Source organism: Quercus robur, chromosome 8 (genome assembly GCF_932294415.1).
Source record: "Quercus robur chromosome 8, dhQueRobu3.1, whole genome shotgun sequence".
Taxonomy (NCBI): Eukaryota; Viridiplantae; Streptophyta; class Magnoliopsida; order Fagales; family Fagaceae; genus Quercus; species Quercus robur.
The window spans coordinates 38,152,738-38,175,893 of record NC_065541.1 but is presented as its reverse complement, the minus strand read 5'-3'; the positions used below and the strand labels follow the sequence as shown (position 1 = coordinate 38,175,893).

General features: G+C 41.9%; 3 protein-coding genes across 4 annotated transcripts in view; 1 reads left to right on the top strand and 2 right to left on the bottom strand.

Moving 5' to 3' along the window:
* LOC126695431 (G-type lectin S-receptor-like serine/threonine-protein kinase At4g03230) overlaps positions 1-23,156 on the bottom strand; it is a 174,361-nt gene that overhangs the window by 54,184 nt on the left and 97,021 nt on the right. The gene's annotated exons all lie outside the window — the stretch shown is intronic.
* On the bottom strand, positions 1,433-4,073 carry LOC126695434 (uncharacterized). Its single transcript, XM_050392192.1, has 4 exons — positions 3,717-4,073; positions 3,083-3,291; positions 2,655-2,762; positions 1,433-2,262 (listed from the first exon to the last, which is right to left on the bottom strand). Exons 1-4 carry the CDS (start codon positions 4,006-4,008, stop codon positions 1,555-1,557), a joined length of 1,317 nt encoding a protein of 438 aa, XP_050248149.1. The 5' UTR covers positions 4,009-4,073; the 3' UTR covers positions 1,433-1,554.
* LOC126696257 (uncharacterized) lies at positions 10,435-11,016 on the top strand. The gene has a single exon (XM_050393026.1). It carries the CDS (start codon positions 10,435-10,437, stop codon positions 11,014-11,016), a length of 582 nt encoding a protein of 193 aa, XP_050248983.1.

Sequence of the window (23,156 nt, the reverse complement as noted above, 5' to 3'; positions counted from 1 at the left end):
GTTAGAACGAGAAGAGTTACCTGGTGTGAAGAAACCGAGCTCAAAGTTCCCACCGTTAGAGATAATAGTTTGGTCACCAGAGAGAGATTGGTTTGCAGAGATAGTGTCAGCTCCATGGGAAAGATGATTGTTGAGAGATAGGCAGATGAAGAAAAAAGAAAGCATGAGCCATGGATTCTTCTTGTTATCCGTGGCTGCACAGAATTTTGCGGAGAAGCTGTGCTAAAATTTGACTTTGAAAGAGAGAACAAATGAATGGATCTTGAATTCTAGTTTTAGATTGGAAAATTGTTTTGTTATGGGCTCTGCCCCTTCAGTATTTTCTGGTGTAATTCTCTCTGAGCTTGTTCTTTTTTGAGCTCTCCTTTGTTACCCTTTTTGCACTCAATGAAGTATTTCTGCAAATTAATAAAAAAATTAATGTTGGCCACCTAGCCAAGGCCATGTTTATTTAAATAGGTGAATTCAATTTGCTCTCCATTTTTCAGCTTGTAGTATTCGCAGTAGTTTCATCGATTTTACCTACCAAATTAAATACCGATTCACGCCTTATGGAATGCAAGGAACATGTTTTACTTTTGAGGGGAAACAGCTTCACCCAAACTAGGTAATAGATATGGCGAATCTACTGCTACAAGATTACGAGGAGACTACTTTGTATACACCAGATAGCAACACAAAGGAGGAAAGACACCCAGCATGGGTTCAAGTGATAGTTCTTTGATTTTATTTGTCAGGGCTTTCCCGTTTAATATACCAGACCAAATCGTTCAGTGGTTTTATGTGCTGCTCAATGCTTTTATACATCATTAAATGTTAGCATGTACACCACATCAAACCGATGCATATTGTGCTGGAAGGTGATGCACAAGTAGTAACAGATGCGTTGATGGGCTGTAGCTCCCCCCCTACCTCTATCCAGATGATTATCGAAGGCATCCAGAGGCTGAATTGTAATGTCCTGGATTGGAAAGCCAGAAATGTTCGCAGAACAAGCAATATGGCTAGGAGTGCAAAATTTATGAATGATTCTGTTATCTGGGTTGAGGATATTCCACCCATCATTGAATTCCAACTAAAGAAAGATGTAACTGTTTTGGACCACGGTCCAGTTTAATGAATGTTGTTTGAAGTTTGAACATCAAAAAAAAAAAACCGATTTTACTAGCTCTAATGATCCCTCATCTATCTCTATGTATTTTTTTGAAAGTTAATTAAAAAAAAAAAAAAAGTTAAAATTTTTACCTTTTTTTTTTTTTTTTTTTTTTTTTTTTTTTTTTTTACGTTGTACCAAACAATAAAAAATATTTTACACAACATTTTTATGTATGTTGCCAAACACTGTAAAATAAAAATATTTTCCTACTAATATTTTACATGTAAAATATTTTACCTTTGTAAATAAGAGAGAAAAGGCATAAAAAGAACAGTCCTCGCACCTTAAATGTCATTGGTATTTCAAACTTCACAATTGAATACTTTCATGATTTCATCCAACTTTACATGCAACATTGATCATACCTTTGTACTGACAATAATGAATGAGAAAACAAATCAATTGGGACGGTCATTTTCCTCAATCTTTGCACCACGCTTTTTTCGTCTCAGTGCACTCATCCTGCTCACATGAATACCTGAACTTTTGACCTTCACAGTCATTGTTCTTTTCCTCTCCAACCCAGCAGAAGCACCACATCTAAAGGTAGTTTTGTTATTGACAGCTAGAACTCTTTCAACTCTCTCTTTTCTCTTATTGTGAGGTAAACTTTGAGCTGATTGGTAGGCTCCACAAAGGCGGCCAAAATAGTATAGAGGATCAACATAGCACGATGATGAAGAGACAATGCCTTTCATGTTGGTTGGCTGGACAAGTTTTACAAAATCCTCTATCTCTGCAAAGCATGAGTGATCTGAGTATGGAACAGAATATATGTACTTATGAAACTTTTCCACAGAACCTAAATTTCCATTTGGCTTTTCAGTATGGTTCCCACCATTTCCGCTCCATTTGCTTCTGTTGTAACGAGAAGTTAAAAGGGAACCGAAAAGTTTGTCACCATTTTCAAGAGGGCTCACCACCCATGGAAGACCAGATGGCATGATACCTATAGTTGGGTGCATTGTGTTTAGTCCCTCTAAAGTTTCAACGCTAAAACTGTAACGAGGAACAGCTCGCACTCTTGTAAGAGAAGTCTTGGTTGTGAATATGTCATGGAACCCAAGAAGATGCATAGTTTGCAAGCGTTCTGGCCACACCCAAATCTTTAATAAAGAAAACAACAAAATTGGGTGAACAAATGAACAGGAAACAAATAAGAACAAGAACAATTAGATAAAAAGTGTCAAATATATGCATTTAACTACTTAATTTGATGTAGAGGGAAAAAAGTAGTAAGAATATCAGTGTACTTTTAGACTTCTAGTCATATGATAAATGACACTGTAAGTTCTCCAGACAATTCACGGTATTTTGTAAATTTTTAAACAACCAAAAGGAAATAAATTTATGATCAAAGATTAGATCATTTGGTCTTCTTCCAGTGATTTCCAAATTGGAAATCCAACTTAGCCGCATATTCGCAATAGTATGTCAGGTTCTTTTACAGAGACCATCATAATAATCCACAAATAAAAAAGATGGGTCTTCCTCTTACCTTTATTTTAAGTTCATGTGAAATGTGAAGCAAAAGGTCTTCTTTTCCCAGAGAGTCAATCCCAATAATTATGTCATGTTCAGGATGGGAGACAATGATATCAATAACCTGTAACCAGCCATCAAATAATTAGACTGTAAAACAAATTTCTTCTAGTATCATGATATTTTTCAGAGAAAAGTAGAATGATATTTTATGGAATAGATCTCAATTATGTAAAAATCCTAAACTAGAGAGTACCAGTAATTTATTCTGTACGAGCAATTCACAGCTGCTTGTGACCAAGATATGTTAAAACCGAAGTGGTATTCAGAAGGTTTAACAAAGTAGAACTAGTTCTTCAGTTAATTGCCCCTATGAAATGCATAAAACTATATCATACGATCTAAGCAAAACTAAAGAAATCCCAGAGAAATGTGCAAATGCACCTGTTGAGCAACAATTGCTCGAGATGGAAAAGCGTATGATGGATTGCAGTATGTGTTATCCAAGTAAAGGATGTCGACTACATCATCCTTAAGAGCATTGAGGAGCATGGTCCTTCCTATCTCTGCCCTCTTACTAGTTGTTTCCCAGCGGAAATCGCCAGTGTAAAGCAAGCAGCCAAACTCCCCACGGAACAAGAACATAACTGCACCTGTTTGGATAAAGAACTATCAAGCAATTTCTATGATGATGCAGTTTAAATGAATAAGACCTCGCAATGGACAAATGAGGTCCAAAATTAGAACAAGGTCCATGTTTCAAATATATTATCAGTGGATAACGTTTTCACCATACAAATCAAAAGATTCAAGCACATCTTCCATTAAAAAAAAAAAAACCACAACCAGATTCCACGAACAAATTTAATTAGAATAGGAATGTAATGACATTGATGCAATTAAAACTGGGTTTGCAGGAAAATGAACAGTTTCCAACTGGATGCAAGTTACAGTGTCTAATTAATATATACTGACTGGCACAAATAAGATGGAAATTCTGTTTAGCTAAAAATTAAGCTAGAGAAGAATGTTGGTTTGAGAAGATGAAGCAAACAATTGGGGAGCAATGTAAAAATACCGGGACAATGGTGAGCGTCGATGGGCATGACTTGAAGAGTGGAAGAAGAAGCGGAGGAAGGGGAGACGAGAGAGATGGAGTGCCAAGTGCCGACGGCCAGTAGGCGGAGGAGGGAGAGGTTGAAGCCAGGGAATTTGAAGGGGAAGAGCTTGGCGGTGAGTCGGGAGCAGAAGATTGGACCCTTGGCCCAGCTGGAAGATAACCCTTGGGTGTGGTCCGAATGCAGGTGCGTCAAGAAGTACGCCTGGCTGTGCCCCGTCCACCTGTCCACCGATATCAGACCCTTCTCCATTTCCACAGAATCTCTCTGAGAGAGAGAGAGAGAGAGCAAGAGAGGTTTCTGTTGTTTTGGTTTTGGGCGGCGAAATTGGTTGTTTTTTAAATTTTAAGCGATTTTGGATTTTATAAATAGTTATGGGAATAAAATTACAGCTAAACAATTAATCAAAAATTAAATATTTTAAATAAAATTACTCTATTGTCTTTTGTTTGGTTTTCCTTCACTTCTCAACAACAAAATAATAAGAAAGTAATTTAATATTATATCATTACACATTCACTCAAATAAGTAGAATAAAAAATTAAAAAATCATGACTCAAAATTTTTCCACACTTTGAATGTCAAAATCTTAAAACGATAAAAATAAATATGCCAAATAGTTTTCTTTCAACCTAATTCCTCCTTTTCCACCACTTATTTGGCAACCAAACAATAAGAAACAAATTCAGAGTCTCAGACTATAACTAGAGTACAAAAAATAAAAAGTAAAAGACCAAATTATTCCAAGGACCTATTTGCTTCGGTGCAGATCATTTTTCATAAAATATTTTCTTCATTTTTCAACATTTTCCCTAATTGGGTAATTGGGTAATTTTGTTATTTTCACAATATTCCATTCTATTTAACATGGTTTTTAGAATTCAAAGAACCGATAAAGGAAGAGGTTCAAGGATTTTAAGGTCAGACTGAGGTTTGACCAAGGTCAAACCGTGATAATGTCATAATTACTTTAATAATTAATTAAAACCCAAATATAGATATTAAATTTATAAAATTAGCAAAATTGACTAATATATCTATATGTGTGAGGAAAATTTAATGACTTTCAAGCATATTTTTACAAATTAAATAAGAAATTTAATAAAATAAAATAATAAAGCATGAAAACATTAAAAGCTATGATTAATTTTTGAAGTAAAGTTGAATATTTTTGAAGGATTTTAATTATAATTTTTTTTATACGTTCCCTTTAAGAGGTGGATAATTTAATTCAGTAGAATAGAATTGTGTTAAGTTGTTTTCAATATATATATATATATAAATATATATTGCGTTGAGCATCAACTTGCAAGCGTAGCTTAGTGGTTAGACTTTAGCTCTAACTCTGATAAGCTGTGCCTAGGTTGTAAACCTGGTAAGCGCACTTTTTTTTTTAAGCCTAAAGAGGCCTAACAGAATTGAGTCATTATAGTAGGAATAACAGAACAATATGTCAGGAAATGAGGGAAATCAAGAAGTGGGCTAAAGAAATATAAGGTCCATCATCAAATAAAGCCCAGCTCCTAAAAGGAGCGGGAAATCAAAACGTAGCCCATATAAAAGGTCAAAGAAAATGGACGGCAGGCTATGCAGGCAAGCCTTCAGACCACGGCAGACGAATGGGCAGCAGGCAAATTTTGGACACATATGGAAGGAAGGCACGCGCAAGGCCCAGGCACCACCAGCCTGTACCCAGCCAATATAGAGCATGGTGAGGTCGGGGGTCAGAGATTCAGAGGGCATGGTTTGGTGGTGGGGAGAGGGGAAAGATCTATTTTTGAGGTTCTAACTCAAGCTCTTTCGGGGAGGTGTCCTGCTGGGATGATTTACTACCCAAAAGAGGCAAGCTGAGTTGGAACCATTAGGTGCATGTCATGAGGGATAGGAAGAGAGAAAGAGCCTAGACCGTAGTAGGAAAGGGTGCCACGGCAGACAAGCAAACAAAATACTCTTCTTTGTCTGGTGATGGGGGGTGGCATCCAGACGGAATAGTGATGGTCGGCCAATACACCCAGACCAGACAAAGGAGGTTAAGGGCTAAAACAGTTAAATCCGGTCACGGCAGACACTATAAAAAAAGGGTCTTATCGCGAACAGAAACGGAGGAACAGTGGGAACTTTGACTAAGAAATAGGAATTTGAAAAGAGAAACTAAGAAATAGAAAAAGAAACAAGTGGGAAAGAAAGAAAACAACCAGAAAGAAAACAAAGTGAGAATTAAAACGACAGGCATGCACCGGTAGATTGATTCCCTCTCTCCCTCATGAAGTCCTGCTCTCTGTGAAAACCACAAGGAGCTTTTGTGCATAAACCACTCAAGTCCGTTTCCCTCAAGACAATTAATCTCCACGGCAGGATTTTTTTTCCTGAGAGATTAATTGCGTTGAGAAGGAACGTTCTTTCCTCTTTGGCTTTGCTCCTACGGACCGGACTTTAGTTGATTTCCTAACATTCTGATTAACCCATACATATTAATACTTGTTCACTTCTGTTCTGTTCTTTCTCTTCCGTAAAAATGATTAATATTGCTGTTGTAATTGTGTTCAAGGGCTGTTTGGTCATTTCCCACTGAATGGCCAGATATTTTATTTATTTTATTATTATTATCTCTGTCTGCCACAACTTGTCTAAAACAGTTCTGCCTGCCGTAAGCACATTCCTAGCAAACCTGGCCTAGTTTGCGCACAAGCCGGACCAACTTAAGTTGTAGCTAAACCGGTCCCAACTCCCTTATCTAGAAAACTTGGGCCTAGTGCCGCAGGAAGCAGCCCAACACCATTAGCACAGCCCACCACCTTACAATTGGCAACTCCACTAGGGAGTTGGGAAACAGATAGAGATGAAAAAACAGAACCCTTTGCAAACAATGCCACTAAAGTAAAGAACGACACGAAATATGAGTGTCGTGCCCTCGCAAGCAAAGTCCAGGCCAATAACACCTCACCAACAGCAACTTAACCAAACGGAAGGTGCCAACAAAACGGGGGTTGATCCTCAACCGTAGCCAAGAATTCCCACAGACAATGTCAGTACTTTTATTGAAGTATTGCAATCACTGCAACACTTGCAGCAACAAATGATGGAAGAAATCCGTCAACTAAAAGCAGACAAGACAAAGGAGAAAGGCAGCCAGCATGACCCAGAGCATGCGGCAGACAGAGAAGAGACACTAGCAGGAGGTGTCCCATGGAATGCTGAACAACGTTTCATTACTATAGCCGAAGTAGCGGCTCTCCTAGAACAAGAGAGAGCCAGAACACCTAAGGAGAGGTTTTACGCATGAAGGCCTTCTTACCCATTAAAAGTACTCAGTAAACCATACCTCGAGAGGTATGAGCCGAGGGCCTTTGCATAATACAACGGTAAGAAGGGAAGTGCAGTTGAGCACATGAGCAAGTTTATTGATACCCTTGGCCCTCACGCCGCAAACGAAGACTTATGTCTTCTAGAATTTTCAAAGTCACTGTGTGACCAGGCATACACCTGGTACATCGGCTTAAAACTAGGATCGATCCTAACTTGGGATGACATGGTGGATGTATTTTGCACTAAGTACTTCCACGGAGAGGAAACAGTAACGCTCACAACCCTACAAGCGACCAAGCAAAGGAGTGGCGAAGATTTGATGGAATACATCAAGAGGTTCAGGGACATAGCACTTGACTGCTATAATCATTGTGAAGAAAGGACCTTAGTAGAAATGTGTATGACTAACATGATTCGGGAATTTGGAGCTGTCCTAGAAAATCTAGAAATTTCCCAGTTTGCACAGCTATTGCAGAAAGCCAGGAAGACGGCCCAGTCCGTAAAACCAAGTTCACACAAAAGAAACGCCCCGCAAGCTATGGCGGTGTCCATTGGAGAGCGGAGAAGGAAAACTGAAGGGAGGGAATATGATACGCCCCCACCCATACCATGACTCCTAAGGAGCTGGATGTGCTACTAGACAAATGGATAGCAGACGGAATCTTTAAATCCAACCAGGTTTCCAGAGAACCCACGGAGGAAGAAAGAAGAGATTCTCGCTTCTGCCACCTGCACAACTATGTACAACATCCCACCGTAGAATGCTGGGCGCTTTGCAGATTGGTACACTGCAGGATTAAAGAAGGCACATTGGAGTTAACCTAGTAAGAAGTCCAAAGAAACCCATTCCTGAACCACAAGGGAAAGGATATAGCAGCAGTGGTGATATGCGCAGACCCGGGGGAGGACGAGGAGGAGAACCTGGCCCTACCTGTCGCGGTAATTACCACTCTATAGCAAAGTGCCAAATTCAAAAGTTTGTTTGACTAGTTGGGACTCACATCAAAGGAAAGAAAGATAGCCACAGAGGCTTTGGTGAGTATCGCCTCTGGGGCAGGGGTAGAATGCTTATCAGCAAAAATGCCAGAAGATAGAGCCCTCCTACAAGAATCAACCGAGATCACGTTTAGCAATAAGGATATGGAGGTGGGACACCCAGATCACAGGAGACCTCTCTATTTGGCAACATCCATAAACCAAATCCCCATCAAGAGGGCCTTGGTAGATTCAGGTGCTTCCGTAAACCTCATTCCGTTGAACACCTTGCAAGCGGCAGGAATTTCAGAAAGAAAGATCCAAGGATGCTCGATGGAAGTAACAGGGTTCGGCGGAAGAGGCAAGTACACCGCAGGCCACATTCAGTTGTGGTTGAAAGTAGGTCCTATAGCTTCTTTAACTCGTTTCCATGTGGTCAGAATGGAAGTATACTATCATGTGCTTTTGGGAAGGCCCTGGCTGCACAAACACCGATTGGTCCCGTCCACCTATCACCAGTGTGTGAAAGGAAGATTGAATGGTAGGATGATATGTATAGCTGCAAACCCCTCGCCATTCAAGCAAGTAGAAGCTCACCTAGTGGAAACCATGTTTTACGACCAATTGGCTCCATCTGGGGAAAGATCGGTTTTAAAGCCACGAGGTTCCTTCATGCCTAGATGGGAAGATGTCCAAGGTGACCCAGAATCCGATCTAAGGGAGTTACTAGCGTGAAAGAAGAAAAGAAAAGAAGTGCCTACCGTAGAATCAGATAACACACCCCAATGCATCAGGGTCTAAGACCTTGATGGTAAGATTGTGTATAAGTTATGAAGGCGCGTGGGGCCCACGAGTGAGATGCAAGCAAGCCCCACCCGAGAATGGCAGCACGGGAGTTTGGCGTGTTATGTCGCTCAAGAAAATTTGGGAAAAGAAAAAGAAAAGGATGGGGAAGTTGTGGCAGAAAAAGATGCACATGTGGTGGCAGAAGAAAAATTGGAAGAAGTTGACTTAGGGTTTGGTTCACAGGAACCAAGGCCTATTTCAATTAGTGCAAGTTTGACAAAAAAAGAGAAGTCAGAACTGATACTGCTGTTGAAAGAGTTCAAAGATGTTTTCACTTGGGACTATAATGAAATGCCAAAATTAGACCTTGGGCTATTTGTGCATACATTAAATGTAGACCCAGAGGCCAAGCCGGTGGCCCAACCTGCTAGGATATTTCATACAGAAGTAGAAGGGCAGATAGTTAAAGAAGTACAGAAATTGCTAGCCGCAGGATTCATCGAGCCTATTCAACATCCTCACTGGCTATCCAACATAGTACCAGTAAAGAAGAAGAACGGCCAGATAAGATGTTGTGTAGATTTCAGAAATCTCAACAAAGCCTGTCCAAAGGACGAGTTCCCACTGCCAAACTTGGATTTACTAATAGATTCTGCGGCAAGAAGCGCCATGTTTTCGTTCATGGATGGGTTCAGCGGATACAATCAGATCAAGATGGCACCAAAAGATGTAGAGAAAACTGCTTTCAGAACACCTGTGGGCAATTTCTACTACACTGTGATGCCCTTCGGGTTAAAAAATGCAGACACAACTTATTAACGAGCAATGACGGCCATATTTCACAACATGATGCACCAGGAACTAGAGGACTATGTGGATGACACAGTGGTTAAATCAAAGAGGAGAGAAGAACACTTCTACATGTTGAAAAGGGTATTCGAAAGATGCAGAGCCTTTAAGCTAAGAATGAACCCCCTCAAGTGCGCATTTGGGGTGTCCTCTAGGAAATTCTTGGGTTTCCTGGTTCACAGCAGAGGGATAGATGTGAACCCAGCCAAAGCCACGGCTATAGTGACTATGAGATCTCCGATCACAGTAAAAGAGTTAAAAAGTTTCTTAGGAAAATTCTCATATATCCGAAGATTCATTCTTGAGTTGACATCAATTACTTCTGCTTTCACCAAGTTGCTCAAGAAGGGGCAAAGTTTTGAGTAGGGAGAAGCATAGCAGACAGCCTTCAAGAGGCTACAGCAAATAATGATGAATCTCCCCACGGTGCAGGCCCCTATCCACAAAAAACCATTGTTACTTTACTTGGCCACCAACTCGTATGCCATTGGTGCACTAATTGCCCAAGAGGACGGAAGTGGCATCGAGTAACCAGTGTACTACATCAGTCACGTCTTAAAAGATGCAGAAACTTGTTATTCAAGGGCAGATAGAGCATGCCTGGCCATTGTATATGCTTCGCAAAGGTTGCATCATTATTTCTTGGCCTACGAAGTATGGTTGATGACTAAGTTCCATGCCATTAAAGCTTTGTTACAGCAACTGATCCTCTCTGGCAGAATATCCCAGTGGTTGTTATAATTGTCACAATACGACTTAAGAATGGGGACGCCTAGGGCGGTGAAAATTCAGGCTATAGCGGATCTATTGGCACAGTTTCCGGGAGAGGAAGAATTCCCATTGGATGATGAAGTTCCAGGGGAAGTAGTCGTGGCGGAAGAGGTAAGAGAACAATGGGTAATGAAGTTTGATGGGTCTTCTACTACCCAGTTTGGAGGGGTGGGAGTAGTCTTGTATCGTGAAGAAGACAAGGCAATGGCGCTATCGTTCAAGCTGGAATTCTCCTGTTCAAACAACACGGCCGAATACGAAACCTACCTAACCAGGCTAGCCACGGCTCTCGTAATGGGAGCCAAACATTTAAGAGTATTGGGAAATTCGAACCTGGTTGTCTGCCAGGCCAAGGGAAGCTTTTCCTTAAAAGAGCCCAGCCTAGCCCCATATAGAGTGATGGCCCAAGGGATGGAAATAGAGCATGCTCCAAAAAACGAAAACCAGTTTGCGGACGCATTAGCCACACTGGGGTCACAAATAATTTTCAAAGGGGATAGCACCAGGATAGAAGTCAGCAAAAGGGAAGAATCCATCATTGAGGTGTTGAAGGAAAAGTTCCGGGAGGAATAGGGCGAAGGAGATTGGCGAATCCCCATAAGGGAAGTCTTGATAAAGGGAGAAGATGCCGTAGAATTAAAAATACTAAAAGACTACGCCTTGGTAAGAAAGGAGTTGTACCATAGGATGCCAGGTGGGGTCTTGTCCAGATGTGTGGGGCAAGAGAAAGCCCAAAGAAAATTGCAAGTACACGATAAGACTTGCGGGTCCTGTGGGGAAGTCAGCCTTTACCGCAAACTTCAAAGAGCAGGCTTCTATTGGCCAAGTATGGGTAAAAACGCAGATCAAGTCTAAACCCAGTGTGGGTCCTGCCAGCTTGCAGCAAATAGAGAGGAAAGTTATGCTGTATTCATAAGCGAAGACTGGAGAAGCCCTTTCATACGATACCTAACAGAAGGCATCCTACCATAAAAGTACAGTAAAATATACAAGCTTAAGAGGTTGGCAACACGTTACTTTTTGCATAACATGGTCCTTTTCAAAAAAGAATACGATGGAGACCCTTTGAGGTGCTTGGGCCCTGAAGAAGCAAAAGAAATGATAAAAGTACATTTAGGGGAATGTGATGAACACCAGGGGAAGAAAAAGCTTTACAAATGCCTGCTGCAGATGGGCTACTACTGGCCTACCATGAAAAGAGATGTAGCAAAATTTGTAAAAAAGTGCCACAATTGTCAAGTACAAGCCAACTTAATTCATACCCATCCGTAGAATTTACATAGCATGGTCACCCCATGGCCCTTCCACACTTATGGGCTAGATTTAGTAAGACCAGTTAACCCACCATCACGTAGACACATATGGATATTAGTGGCTACAGAGTATTTTACTAAGTGGGTAGAGGCAGTACCACTCCATAAGGCCACAGGAGGAGCAATGGCAAATTTTATCAAAGAAAATATAATTGTAAGGTTTGAGGTGCCCCACAGGATCATCAGTAACAATGGCACACCATTTGTCAACAGTGATGTAAGGAAGATGTTAGAGTTCTACCAAGTCAAACACCACCGGTCATCGCCTTATTACCCTCAAGGGAATGGGAAAGCAGAGGCAACAAACAAAACTCTTACAAAGATTATCAGTAAAATGAGCCAAAAGTATATGGGAGAATGGGCGACACACCTGCCAGACGCTCTTTAGGCTTATAGAAAATCACCAAAGTCAACCACAGGCTTTTCATCTTTTTCCTTAGTCTACGGAACTGAGGTAGTAAGCCCAGCAGAAATAATGACACCGTCCTTGAGAGTCATGCAAATGCGAGAAAAAGAAAATGAGGGAGAATTCTTTGCGGTAGAAAGGTGCGAAGATCTAGAAGGACTTGATGAAAAGAGAGAAAAGGTCCAGGAACACAGCCGTAGATACAGATAAAAGATGATTGAAGCATATGGTAGGATGACCAAGGAGAGAGTATTCGCAGAAGGACAACTTGTGCTAAAGGTGGCAGACTATGTCAGGCGAGGCATGGTAGGACCATCTAAGTTTGCACCGAAGTGGGAAGGACCCCTTATGATAAGGGAAGCACATCAAAGTGGGTATTACCGTCTAACTTAAATGGATGGCAGAGACTTAATGGATCCCATCAATGGGAAGTGGCTGAAACGTTATTATGCCTAGGGAAAAGAGTTATATGGTTGTCACTTTCTTTTGTCTTGCTAAAAGCTTTTATGTTTCCTTTACTTTTTTTTTTCCTTCAAGTGATTATGTCATAGGACAAAAAAAAAAAAAAAAAAAAAAATTGTAACGTGCTTTCATGAATATGTAATGAAAAAGTACGAAGTATTAACACTATGTCAAAGCAATAGTAAAAGTAGTAGCAAAGTGTAGCATCATAATTACAAACCCAAACTGTGGCAAACACACGCCAAATAAGTGCTATAGGAAACATATAACTGTTCTGGACGAAATAATAAAGGAAGGAAAGCAAAAAAAAAAAGATGGGGGGGAGGGAAGGTAACTGCATCATCATCAATGGAGTCCAGAAATGAGAGTCTGATCTCCAAAACATCTGGGCCCACCAATACTAAAAAGAAGGTGCTCACGACGACTCTCCAAGTCCGACACCTCCTTCTTCAGAATCTCGATCCGGACATCTATAGCATCAACAGCTAGCTGAACTCTTCTCATAAAAAGGGCTCGGGCAACCTCACGGAGGTGATCTAGAACAAACCTCTATGGCAAAACCCACGCTGATAAGCTCCTAAATTGCGACCCTCCACTACAAGATCCTTTTGGTAGAGATAGTGTCAACAAAGCTGTGCTCAATGTCGTTCAACACGTATCCTAACATCTTCAAGAAATGCTCCCTAGCAGAACGGCCAAGACGGAATCATTGCATAAAATCGCCACAGCTGCTGTAGATCATCACCAAATGGGAAACACAACCCTTGGGAACTCGAAAGCCATAAAAAACCACGTAAGGAGGACCAGAAGCCCAAAAGTCTGCCGGGCCAAGGTCATTAACCTCTGGCTGGTCAAAGCGGGCGAAAAAGGCTGTAGCATCATTTGTAGGGTTTGGGATGGCGGAAAAACTGCTACCCACCTCAAACTGAGAAGGGGCAGTGGGAAGCGGACCTATTAAGAAAAACGCAAGGCAAAATGAGAAGCCATGGTCTAGGAAGGAAAGACTTACAAAAAGAAAATGAAGGGGAAGATAAAAGGGAAAGGAAACTTACCGAGGCCAGCAGGAATAGGGGCTGCGGGTACAGCAGGAACAAGTACTGTGGGTACAGCAGAAACAGGTGCTGTGGGTACGGCAGATAAAGGTGCAGAAAGTGCAGCAGGAATGGGTGCTACAGGTATGGTAGGAGCAGTCATTCCTACGCTTGTTGCAAATCTTGGCACCTCAAAAATCTCTGCAAGCAGGGAGATAGGTGAACAAATGAAATGCAAATACATATAAGGAAAAAAAAAAAAGAAAAAAAAAAGAGTGAACTTAGCAGAAAAGTAGAGAAGACACATACCCAAAAAATCAGGCTCGGGAGCACTCTCCTCTTCGTCAGAATCAGAAATTCTCTTCTTTAGGATAGGCGCATCATCAGGATCCTCAAGAATGTCATTGGACCTCTCAGAGGATAAGTCTATGTTAAGACCATGTGTAGCAAAACCGGGAATGGAGGAAGGAGTAACAACCAAAAAAGCACCGTCCTTTGTAGCCTGGGGGAGAGCCGCAGTGGGGTCACTGGTGGAAATAACAAGTGGAAGAACAGAGGAAGTGGTCTTGGTCTAAACGGCAGTAGGAGAAATGGCTCTCTCTGGAGGAGCAGGTGTCTCGGCGGACAGAGGTGTAGTCTTACCAACCCCTTCGGTATGAGTACCCTCTTCTCTGCGTACTGGCTCGGCGAAAGGGGTGGGAGCTTTGGCAGGAACCTTATGTGCAGCAGTAGAGGGAGTGGGTGTTGCGAATGCCACATCGGCCCATAAAAAAAGCCCACCATGGGTACACCCATGGAGGCGGAGATCTCCTCGATAGTAGGGCGATATACGGAGAGAGGTTTGGGCTCCTCCTAAAAAAAAAGAAGGGGAATATAAATACTGATGTGAAGACCAAAGGAACTATTAACTATATGAGGCAAACAAAAGACATGTGGCAGAGGGAGCACGTGGGAAGAAGAAAAAAAAAAAAGAAGTAAAGAAAAGAGATGTACCTCAGATTCAGGCTCATCAAGTAGAATAGAACGGGTAACTGACGAGTCCTCCTTATGCTTAGACTAAGAAAAAGAGAAGGAGGAAATTAACAAGGTTAGCCGCAAGAAAGTTAAGAGGTCTTTTCTTAAAAAAAAGATAACTTACCCTCCGCTCAGCAGCAGACACATTTTGTTGCCTCGGGTTCTGCTAGCAAGGGAAGCACTTGTAGGTGGCAGTGGAGTGGTAGGCTTGGATTTACTGGCAGATTTAAGCTTGGCAGGAGCTTTCTTACTTGGTGTAGAAATGTTTGTCACTTTAACCTTTTTCTCCCAATCGAGAGGATAATCGCTAGCGTGCCAGTACCATCCTTCTTTCTCTTCATCCCATTCGAAGATGGCTGACCGGTTCTGTTTTCTAGCATATGCCAAAGCAGACTTGGAAGGAAGAAACAAGCGAGGGTTAACTGAGATGACCATACTGAGCCCATCAGGGGGAATAAGAGAGAAGCCGCGGCTACCCACTAGCTCATTCTCAAATGTAGTCATCATCGCTTGCCAATAACCATGCATGGGAGGAGTGTAGAGGCCCTCCCTTAGTGAATCAGGAACTGTAATTGCACTGAAACGCTACCTCCAGAATTCAAAGGCAGTATGCTGCAGAAAAGGGCGAACTGAAGTAGGAGACTCCATAAGGAAGGAAATGTCATCGGGAATATCCTGATCTAACCCAAACTGTCTTCTTACTAGGTTAGCAAGATAGTAAACGAACCTGATGCCTTCATCGGCTAAGTAAGGCAGCCATCCGGCATTAATGGCCGCCAAATAAGTGATCCCCGTCTCGTCAAAACCAGCCAAGGGAGTAGTAGTCCTAACAGTATCGACAAATGAACCCATGACAGAATCTATGCATGTATAATTCACACCCAAATTTCTATAAGCCCTCCAAGAAAAACCAACACTTTCATCAAAAGACTCAACAACAGAATAACCAATAGGCTTCAAGCCAGACCAGCGGAAAGCCAGAGGAAAATCAGACTCAAACCTACGGCAGAAATCAGTGATTACTCTCGGACATGATTGGTACTTATCTCTAGCAAAATGAGTAGGTCTACACTTTGTCAAATATTGGGCACAATGTTCAAATAACAACTGCTGCAGAATAGTACAGTGGACGGAAGAGGTAACTATATGACAGGATCCTGCCTGACTCTCGTCACTTCGCAGGATGTCTAATTGGACATATAGATGCCCCAAGAACATGGGGGCCAACGGCAGGCTCACCCCAGCAGATATTTTGATGGCTAAATGAAAGTATAAGGGCTTTATGGCATAGTGGGGGTGGGACCCAAAAACAAATTTACAAAGTCAAAACGTAACAAAAGCCGCACGGCGGGTAGCTACAAAGAACTTAGAAGAACTAACCCAGTATGACAGTTTGGCGTTCTCGACCATCCTCTTCCTCAATTCGGCATCAATAGCCTTTTCTTCCGGAGAAAATTCTAGAGTGGTAGGATCAGCATCACCAAGAATAGGCAGAAGTAACTGATTAGCCACGTCTTCAAGGGTAACGGTGAGTTCGTCGCACGAGAAAAAGAAGGTGTGGGTGGTGGTACACCATTGTCGGACCAAGTGTCGAAGGTTGTAGAGGTCCCGAAATTTTGACAAGCAGCGAGATGAGACGATGGCTTTCAGGACACCGGCTCGTTGCAACAACCCCATGAAACCCACATCAGATAACTCATTATCTACCCATTCTCTCCAACCCAAGGCAGTACCTGACTCAAATTTGAAATGGATGGGCACGAGAAGTGAGATGCCTTGGCGAATGGCTAGATCAGGGATTGAGGATGCTAATGGAGCCCAAGAGACGTCAGGGTTCCGCCGGCTAAGGGCGAGCCACACGCGACCCGGCAGTGGCAGCGCATATTCGCCGGGAACCTTTGGGAAGTGAGCGTGGACTTTGTACCACAGATCGATCAGAGGGGCGCATTCACTGTCGGGGTTGCGCTATGTCTCTTCCCCAGCTGAGTGCTTTGACTCAAAATACTCTGCCTCCTTGCCTACGTTAGGTATGGCAGGAGGGTTGGAAGTGATTTCTTTCCCTTTACAGTGGGAAAAGCCTTGACTTTTCACCGGTGCCATGGCAATAGGGCTTGACCGGAGAAGATGGGTATGAGTGTTTGAAAAGAAAAAGACAGTGAAGAGAAGGAGACGGAGAGAATGTGTTCTAGGAAAAGAAGGAGTTTATGTTTAATGTGCAGAAGGACTCCTCTATAAATACCCAAGTCATTAATAATGGTACGATGGAAGGCGACGGGTCAGCCATCAGAATGGGATGAAATTAATGAAACGACGGCTATGCTTAAAGAATAACTGCCAAACTGGGAAATTCGAAGAGACAACCCTATTCGTGGCAGGAGAAGAAAGAAAAAAAAAAAATATATATATATATATATATATATATATATGAGGAGGGGTTCATTGCTTAAAAAGGCCCGCGAAGGAAAAGAAAGAAGATAGGAGAGAGGACAGAAACATCTTTTCATTCACATATGAACCACAGGAACGTTTCATATGTTCAGGGGGCTAAATGTTGAAGGCCATTTGTGAGAATCCAGGTAGAAAAAAGAAAATCCCAATAACAAGGGCAGTAAAAAATTGGCAAGCAGATAGCAAAACCATTAGGCCTAAGCGGCAAGAATAATGGATCACAGGCCCATGAAATAAACAAATGGGCCTTAAAGAGGCAAGTGGGCTTAAAGAAGTCTAGAAAGGGAGAAATAGCATCCCATGGGCAGTATATAATGTAGAAAAGTGAGAAAGGGCTACCGCAGGCCCAAAGTAATACAAACTAAGAAAATAAGGGGTTTATGGCAGACCCATTAACCCCAAGGATGAGGATAAGGTAATTGGGCCGGGGAATCCCAATAAAGTTAGTAAAAATCCATGGGAATGCAGAATTAGCAAAAGGGCCAAAGAAGCCCAAAAAAAGTAAATGGGCCAAGGATGCCCAAGAGAAAAACAAAAGGGACATAAGAACCCATAAGTAAGAAAAACCAGTGGCCATACCAAGCTACTGGGGGAAAGAGTAAATGGCTGGCCTAAAGAGGCCCAGCAAGATTGAGTCATTACAGCAGGAATAACAGAACAATATGGCAGGAAATGAGGGAAATCAAGAAGTGGGCCAAAGAAATATAAGGTCCATCATCAAATAAAGCCCAGCTCCTAAGAGGAGCGGGAAATCAAAAAGCAGCCCACATAAAAGGTAAAAAAAAACGGACGGCAGGCTGTGCAGGCAAGCCTCCAGACCACGGCAGACGGATGGGCAGCAGACAGATTTTGGACACATATGGAAGAAAGGCATGCGTAAGGCCCAGGCAGCACCAACCTATACCCAGCCAATACAGAGCATGGTGAGGTCGGGGGTCAGAGATTCAGAGGACATGGTTTAGTGGTGGGGAGAGGGGAAAGATCTATTTTTGAGGTTTCGACTCAAGCTCTTTCGGGGAGGTGTCCTACTGGAATGACTTACTACCCAAAAGAGGCAAGCTGAGTTGGAACCACTAGGTGCATGCCATGAAGGATAGGGAGAGAGAAAGAACCCAAACCGTAGCAGGAAAGGGTGCCATGGCAGACAAGCAAACAAAATACTCTTCTTTTTCTAGTGATGGGGGGTGGCATCCAGACGGAACAGTGATGGTCGGCCAGTACACCTAGACCAGACAAAGGAGGTTAAAGGCTAAAATAGTAAAATCTGGTCATGGCAGGCACTATAAAAAGAGGGTCTTGCTGTGAACAGAAACGGAGGAACAACGGTAACTTTGACTAAAACATAGGAATTTGAAAAGAGAAACTAAGAAATAGAAAAAGAAACGAGTGGGAAAGAAAGAAAGAAAACAACCAGAAAGAAAACAAAGTGAGAATTAAAATGGCAGGCATGCACCGGTAGATTGATTCCCTCTCTCCCTCATGAAGTCATACTCTCTGTGAAAACCACAAGGAGCCTCTGTGCATAAACCACTCAAGTTCATTCCCCTCAAGGCAGTAAATCTTCATGGCAGGATTTTTTTTCCTGAGAGATTAATTGCGTTGAGAAGGAACGTTCTTTCCTTTCTGGCTTTGCTCCTGCAGACCGGACTTTAGTTGATTTCCTAATATTCTGATTAATCCATACATATTAATACTTGTTCACTTCTATTCTGTTCTTTCCCTTCCGTAAAGATGATTAATATTGCTGCTGTAATTGTGTTCAAGGGCTGTTTGGTCATTTCCCACTGAATGGCCAGATATTTTATTTATTTTATTATTATTATATCTGTCTGCCACAACTTTTCTGAAACAATTCTGCCTACCGTAAGCATGTTCCTAGCAAACCTGGCCTAGTTTGCGCACAAGCCGGACCAACTTGAGTTGCAGCTAGACCGGTCCCAACTCCCTTATCCAGAAAACTTGGGCGTAGTGCTGTAGGAAGCAGTCCAACACCACTAGCACAGCCCACCACCTTACAACAAGCAAGCTTGGACCATGATTGAACCACCATTAGTTCTACCTAAACCGTGCGGTACAAACTCGATTTAAAGGGTTCACTAGATTTCAAAGAAATTTGATTCTATATGTATAAAAAATTGAATTTCAATCCAGTTTTCGGTTAACCTGGTTAAACCGTCTAGTCCAGTTTGAATTTGACAACCTTGCTATTAAAGCCCCATTTTTGTGCACAAACAATCAAATTGGAGGGAATTTCAAGATCTTGAATTCAAGAAGTTTTTTTTTTATTCAAGATGAAAATTAATATGATCAAATGATCAAATTTTTTAGTTAAAGCTTGGCTAAATTTGGACAACCCAATGAAAACTAATTGAAAGAAGAAAAAAAAGGGGTTTGACATATTTAAATCAATGAATCCCTTGATTCAAAACTAGTTTTCCACCAAAATTTAGGGATTTGGCAAAATACTATATCAATAGTAATATGTGTCAACATTCCTTTATGGGTCTTATTAATAAATACCCTAATGGTACAAGTTAAAAATTAATAAATGTTCAATTATGAATTACAATGTACGTTTTCAAAGAATAAAATAAACTTGTAAATGATGCATTGTCATGCATATACAAATTCATTGTCGTTATGTGTGTTTTTTTTTTTTTTTTTTTGGGATATAAAGATATATATATTATTTTTTAAGTGAATTAAAAAATTATTAATAAAGCATTAATGCACCTTAACCATCGCCCTTAAGCACACTTTTCTGATTTTTTTCTTAATTAACATGCAAGCTTGGACCATGATTGAACCACCACCAATTCTACCTAAACCGTACAGTCCAACTACATTTAAGGGGTTCACGAGAATTGAAAGAAATTTGGTTCTGTATGTTTAAAAATCCGGATTTCAATCTAGTTTCCAGTTAACTTGGTCGAACCGTCTGGTCTGGTCCAAGTCTAACAACCTTGCTATTTAAGCCCCATTTTTTGCACAAACAATAAAATTGGAGGGAATTTCAAGATCTTGAATTCAATACGATTTTTTTTATTCAAGACAATAATATGATAATACAATTAGAATTTTTAATTAAAGCTTAGCTAAATTTGGACAACCTAATGCAAACTAATTGAAATCTACAAAAATATGGTTTGACATATTTAAATCAATGAATCCCTTGTTTAAAACTAGTTTTACACAAAAATTTAGGGATTTGGAAAAAATACAATATCAATAGTAATAAGCATCAATTTTCCTTTATGGGTCTTGTTAATAAATGCCCAAAGGGTACATGTTAAAAATTAATAAATGTTCAATTATGAATTACAATATACATTTTTCTAAGAATAAAATAAACTTGTAAATCATGCATTGTCATGCATAAACAAATTCATTGTTGTTATGTGTATTTTTTTTGGATATAAAAAAAAAAAATATATATATATATATATATATATTGATGACGTCGAAAATTGTCACTAATGGGTCACACCGTACTCGCGACTCGAATCGAACCTGCACGACAGAAGCAATCGAAAGAATCCTTTAGAGAGCACCGGTGTGGTGCCGGCCAAAGGCTCTCCGACGGTCAAGTTAGAATTCTTCTGTTTTACTTAGAGCGTAAGAGAGGGTCAATTAAAGCGTACCTCAATTTCTGAGGGTGGCAGGCCTTTTATAGTGGCAAAGGGTTGACTTTTCTTCTTGGTTTCCAAATCTTTTCCATGTGGGACTCTAATACAAATTCCTCTGAGTGTGGTGAGCAAGGATTTCCATTTTTGGCTCTTAAGGCTTTTCTAGGCGATATGGACCTCGGATCATGGGCCCTTACTACGTCTGTCAGCAATAGGCCTTCAAAGTGCAGGGGATCATCTTTATACAGGCCCACCAGTTCCGATCCGTCAGGCCCATTAAGGCAGGCCCATCAACTCTATGTTTTACCATCTTCAGTTGCCCCCTTCACCCCAATGGTCCGTCACCTTTTAGGTCAAAGGATCAATGGGGTGACGGTCCTTACGTATGGGTATGACGGTCATTTTATGACGGATTCATGCAAGATAGGACGACGGTTCTAGATGGATCAACCTGTTAGAGGAAGATTCGTCAAGTTGACGGTTACATGACGGGTACAAATCTGTTGGTAAGTACTGACAGGTTGTCAGCATTTATTAAGCATGCCACGTGTCACTCTCTGAATGGTCGTTGTATAGGATCGAAGCGTCGCTTCGTCTTCCGTGCACCTCCTATATATATAAGGCGCCTCACTCTCTCATTTTTTAATTTTCACTCAGAAATCATTTGTCAGAGCGGAGCCGTCAACCTTGTCAGAGTAATCCGTCGAGGACGAATATCTACTGATTACGCCAACCGTCCCCTCTCCTCTACTAAGTTTGGTAAGTGCTTCTAATTCACTATAGTCAAGTTACATTTCCGTCCATGCATTGTTGTTAGGCTTTCCATACCCGTCAACACTTTCAAACCCGTCGGTCTTAGGTTTCATTGTCAATTGTAGGAAATGTCTAGTGCGTCAAGTAACCAGTCGGTGATTCGTGATGGGACGGAATACGAGGATGTATACCCGTTCGGTCATAAAGACCAAGAGAGCCCCGGCGAAGATAGGAGTCCGTCTGCCTCCTCTTCATCCTCAACAAATGAGGATGTGGAGATAGTTGAAATAGAGGGTTCTGATGAAGACGGGGATCAAGCACTGGAGTCCGTTGTAGGTGCTGATGGACTAAGGCAGTTCATCATGTTGCCAGAGTGGACGGTGCATAGGTTTACGTCCGTCATCAGGGAGAAACACTTCAGCACCTTCAGAACCAACTTCCAAATCCCTGACTATGTTTCCATCCGTCTACCATACGCGTCGGAGAAGTGTTACTATGAAGGGGTAGACGGTGTCGGAGTGTACGAGCAGGCGTTGAAGGCTGGACTTCGATTCCCGCTTTCTACACTTCATAGGGAACTTTTACAGTATCTGGGGTTGTCCGTCACCCAGATATCCCCTAACGCCTGGAGGGTCTTCATAGCCATGGAGATTCTTTACGGTGCAATGTCAGGTGGGGAAAGGAAACTGACGGTCCGTGAATTTCTTCACTGTTACCGTCCAGACGAGATTTCTGGATCAAGGGGGATGTATAGTTTTGCTAGTCGGAGCCCCTTGTTGAAGGTGATCTTTGAGACCCCAGACTCAAATAGAGACTGGAAGAGTCGCTACTTCTTCCTGGAGGGTGACAGATGGATGAGCCATCCAGGGGAGACGGATTACATGCCCGTCGACACAACTTGGGCAGTGATAAATCAATCGTGTATGCATCCGTCTTAATTTTGTAGAGCTTTTCATATCCGTCCATTTTTATGTGTATATCTTGATCGTCTCTCTCTGCAGGTAGACGGCGCCCACAAGTCAGCCTTGAGGAGTTTAGTTTCCTTGAAAAGGTTTGCAGGAAAACTACGCCGGAGGAAAGGACTTGGGCTAAGTTGGTGAACCCGAGGACCATACATTGGTACTACGACGGTCCTGAGCCCACCCAAGAGGCAATTAGATACGACGAACGAGTTCATAGACATAAGCCCGTCAACTTTACTTTGCCATTTAACTGACCTTACTTTGTTTTAATTTCATTTGTCATTATTTGCAGAGATGGAAGACGCAAAAAGGAGAGCTTTGATCAAATCCCAAGCCGTCAAGAAGAGGGAATCTGGCGATGAGGTACCTAAGGTGTCGGCTTTAGCCCCTAAAAGGAAACCGACATCAAAATCCGACCGTCCATTTAAGCAACCAAAGGTCTCTCTTGAACCTGTGGTCGGTTTAATGGCTGAGGGTAACAAGACCGTCACCCCAGCTAAGCAGGGGACGGGTAAAGGATTGATGACGGCCCCAGAAGGTAAGCAAGAGAGACCTCTTTCCCTTCTCCGCGACGACTCCAAGTATGCATTGGGGAAGCTGTCGTCCATCATCACGGCGGAAGACTATGAAGATCTTGGAAACCATTCGACGGAGGCCATGGGGGAGACGGGCCTCTTTGCCGTCGCTCAGGTTGGTTA

Bases quoted from the DNA above. Each gene is read 5' to 3' on its own strand.
- LOC126695434 (XM_050392192.1), bottom strand. From the start codon at position 4,008: ATGGAGAAGGGTCTGATATCGGTGGACAGGTGGACGGGGCACAGCCAG. The intron at 3,292-3,716 runs GTATTTTTACAT...TTATCCAAACAG, and splicing joins CGACGCTCACCATTGTCCCG to GTGCAGTTATGTTCTTGTTC. The intron at 2,763-3,082 runs GTGCATTTGCAC...GGCTGGTTACAG, and splicing joins GAGCAATTGTTGCTCAACAG to GTTATTGATATCATTGTCTC.
- LOC126696257 (XM_050393026.1), top strand. From the start codon at position 10,435: ATGGGGACGCCTAGGGCGGTGAAAATTCAGGCTATAGCGGATCTATTG.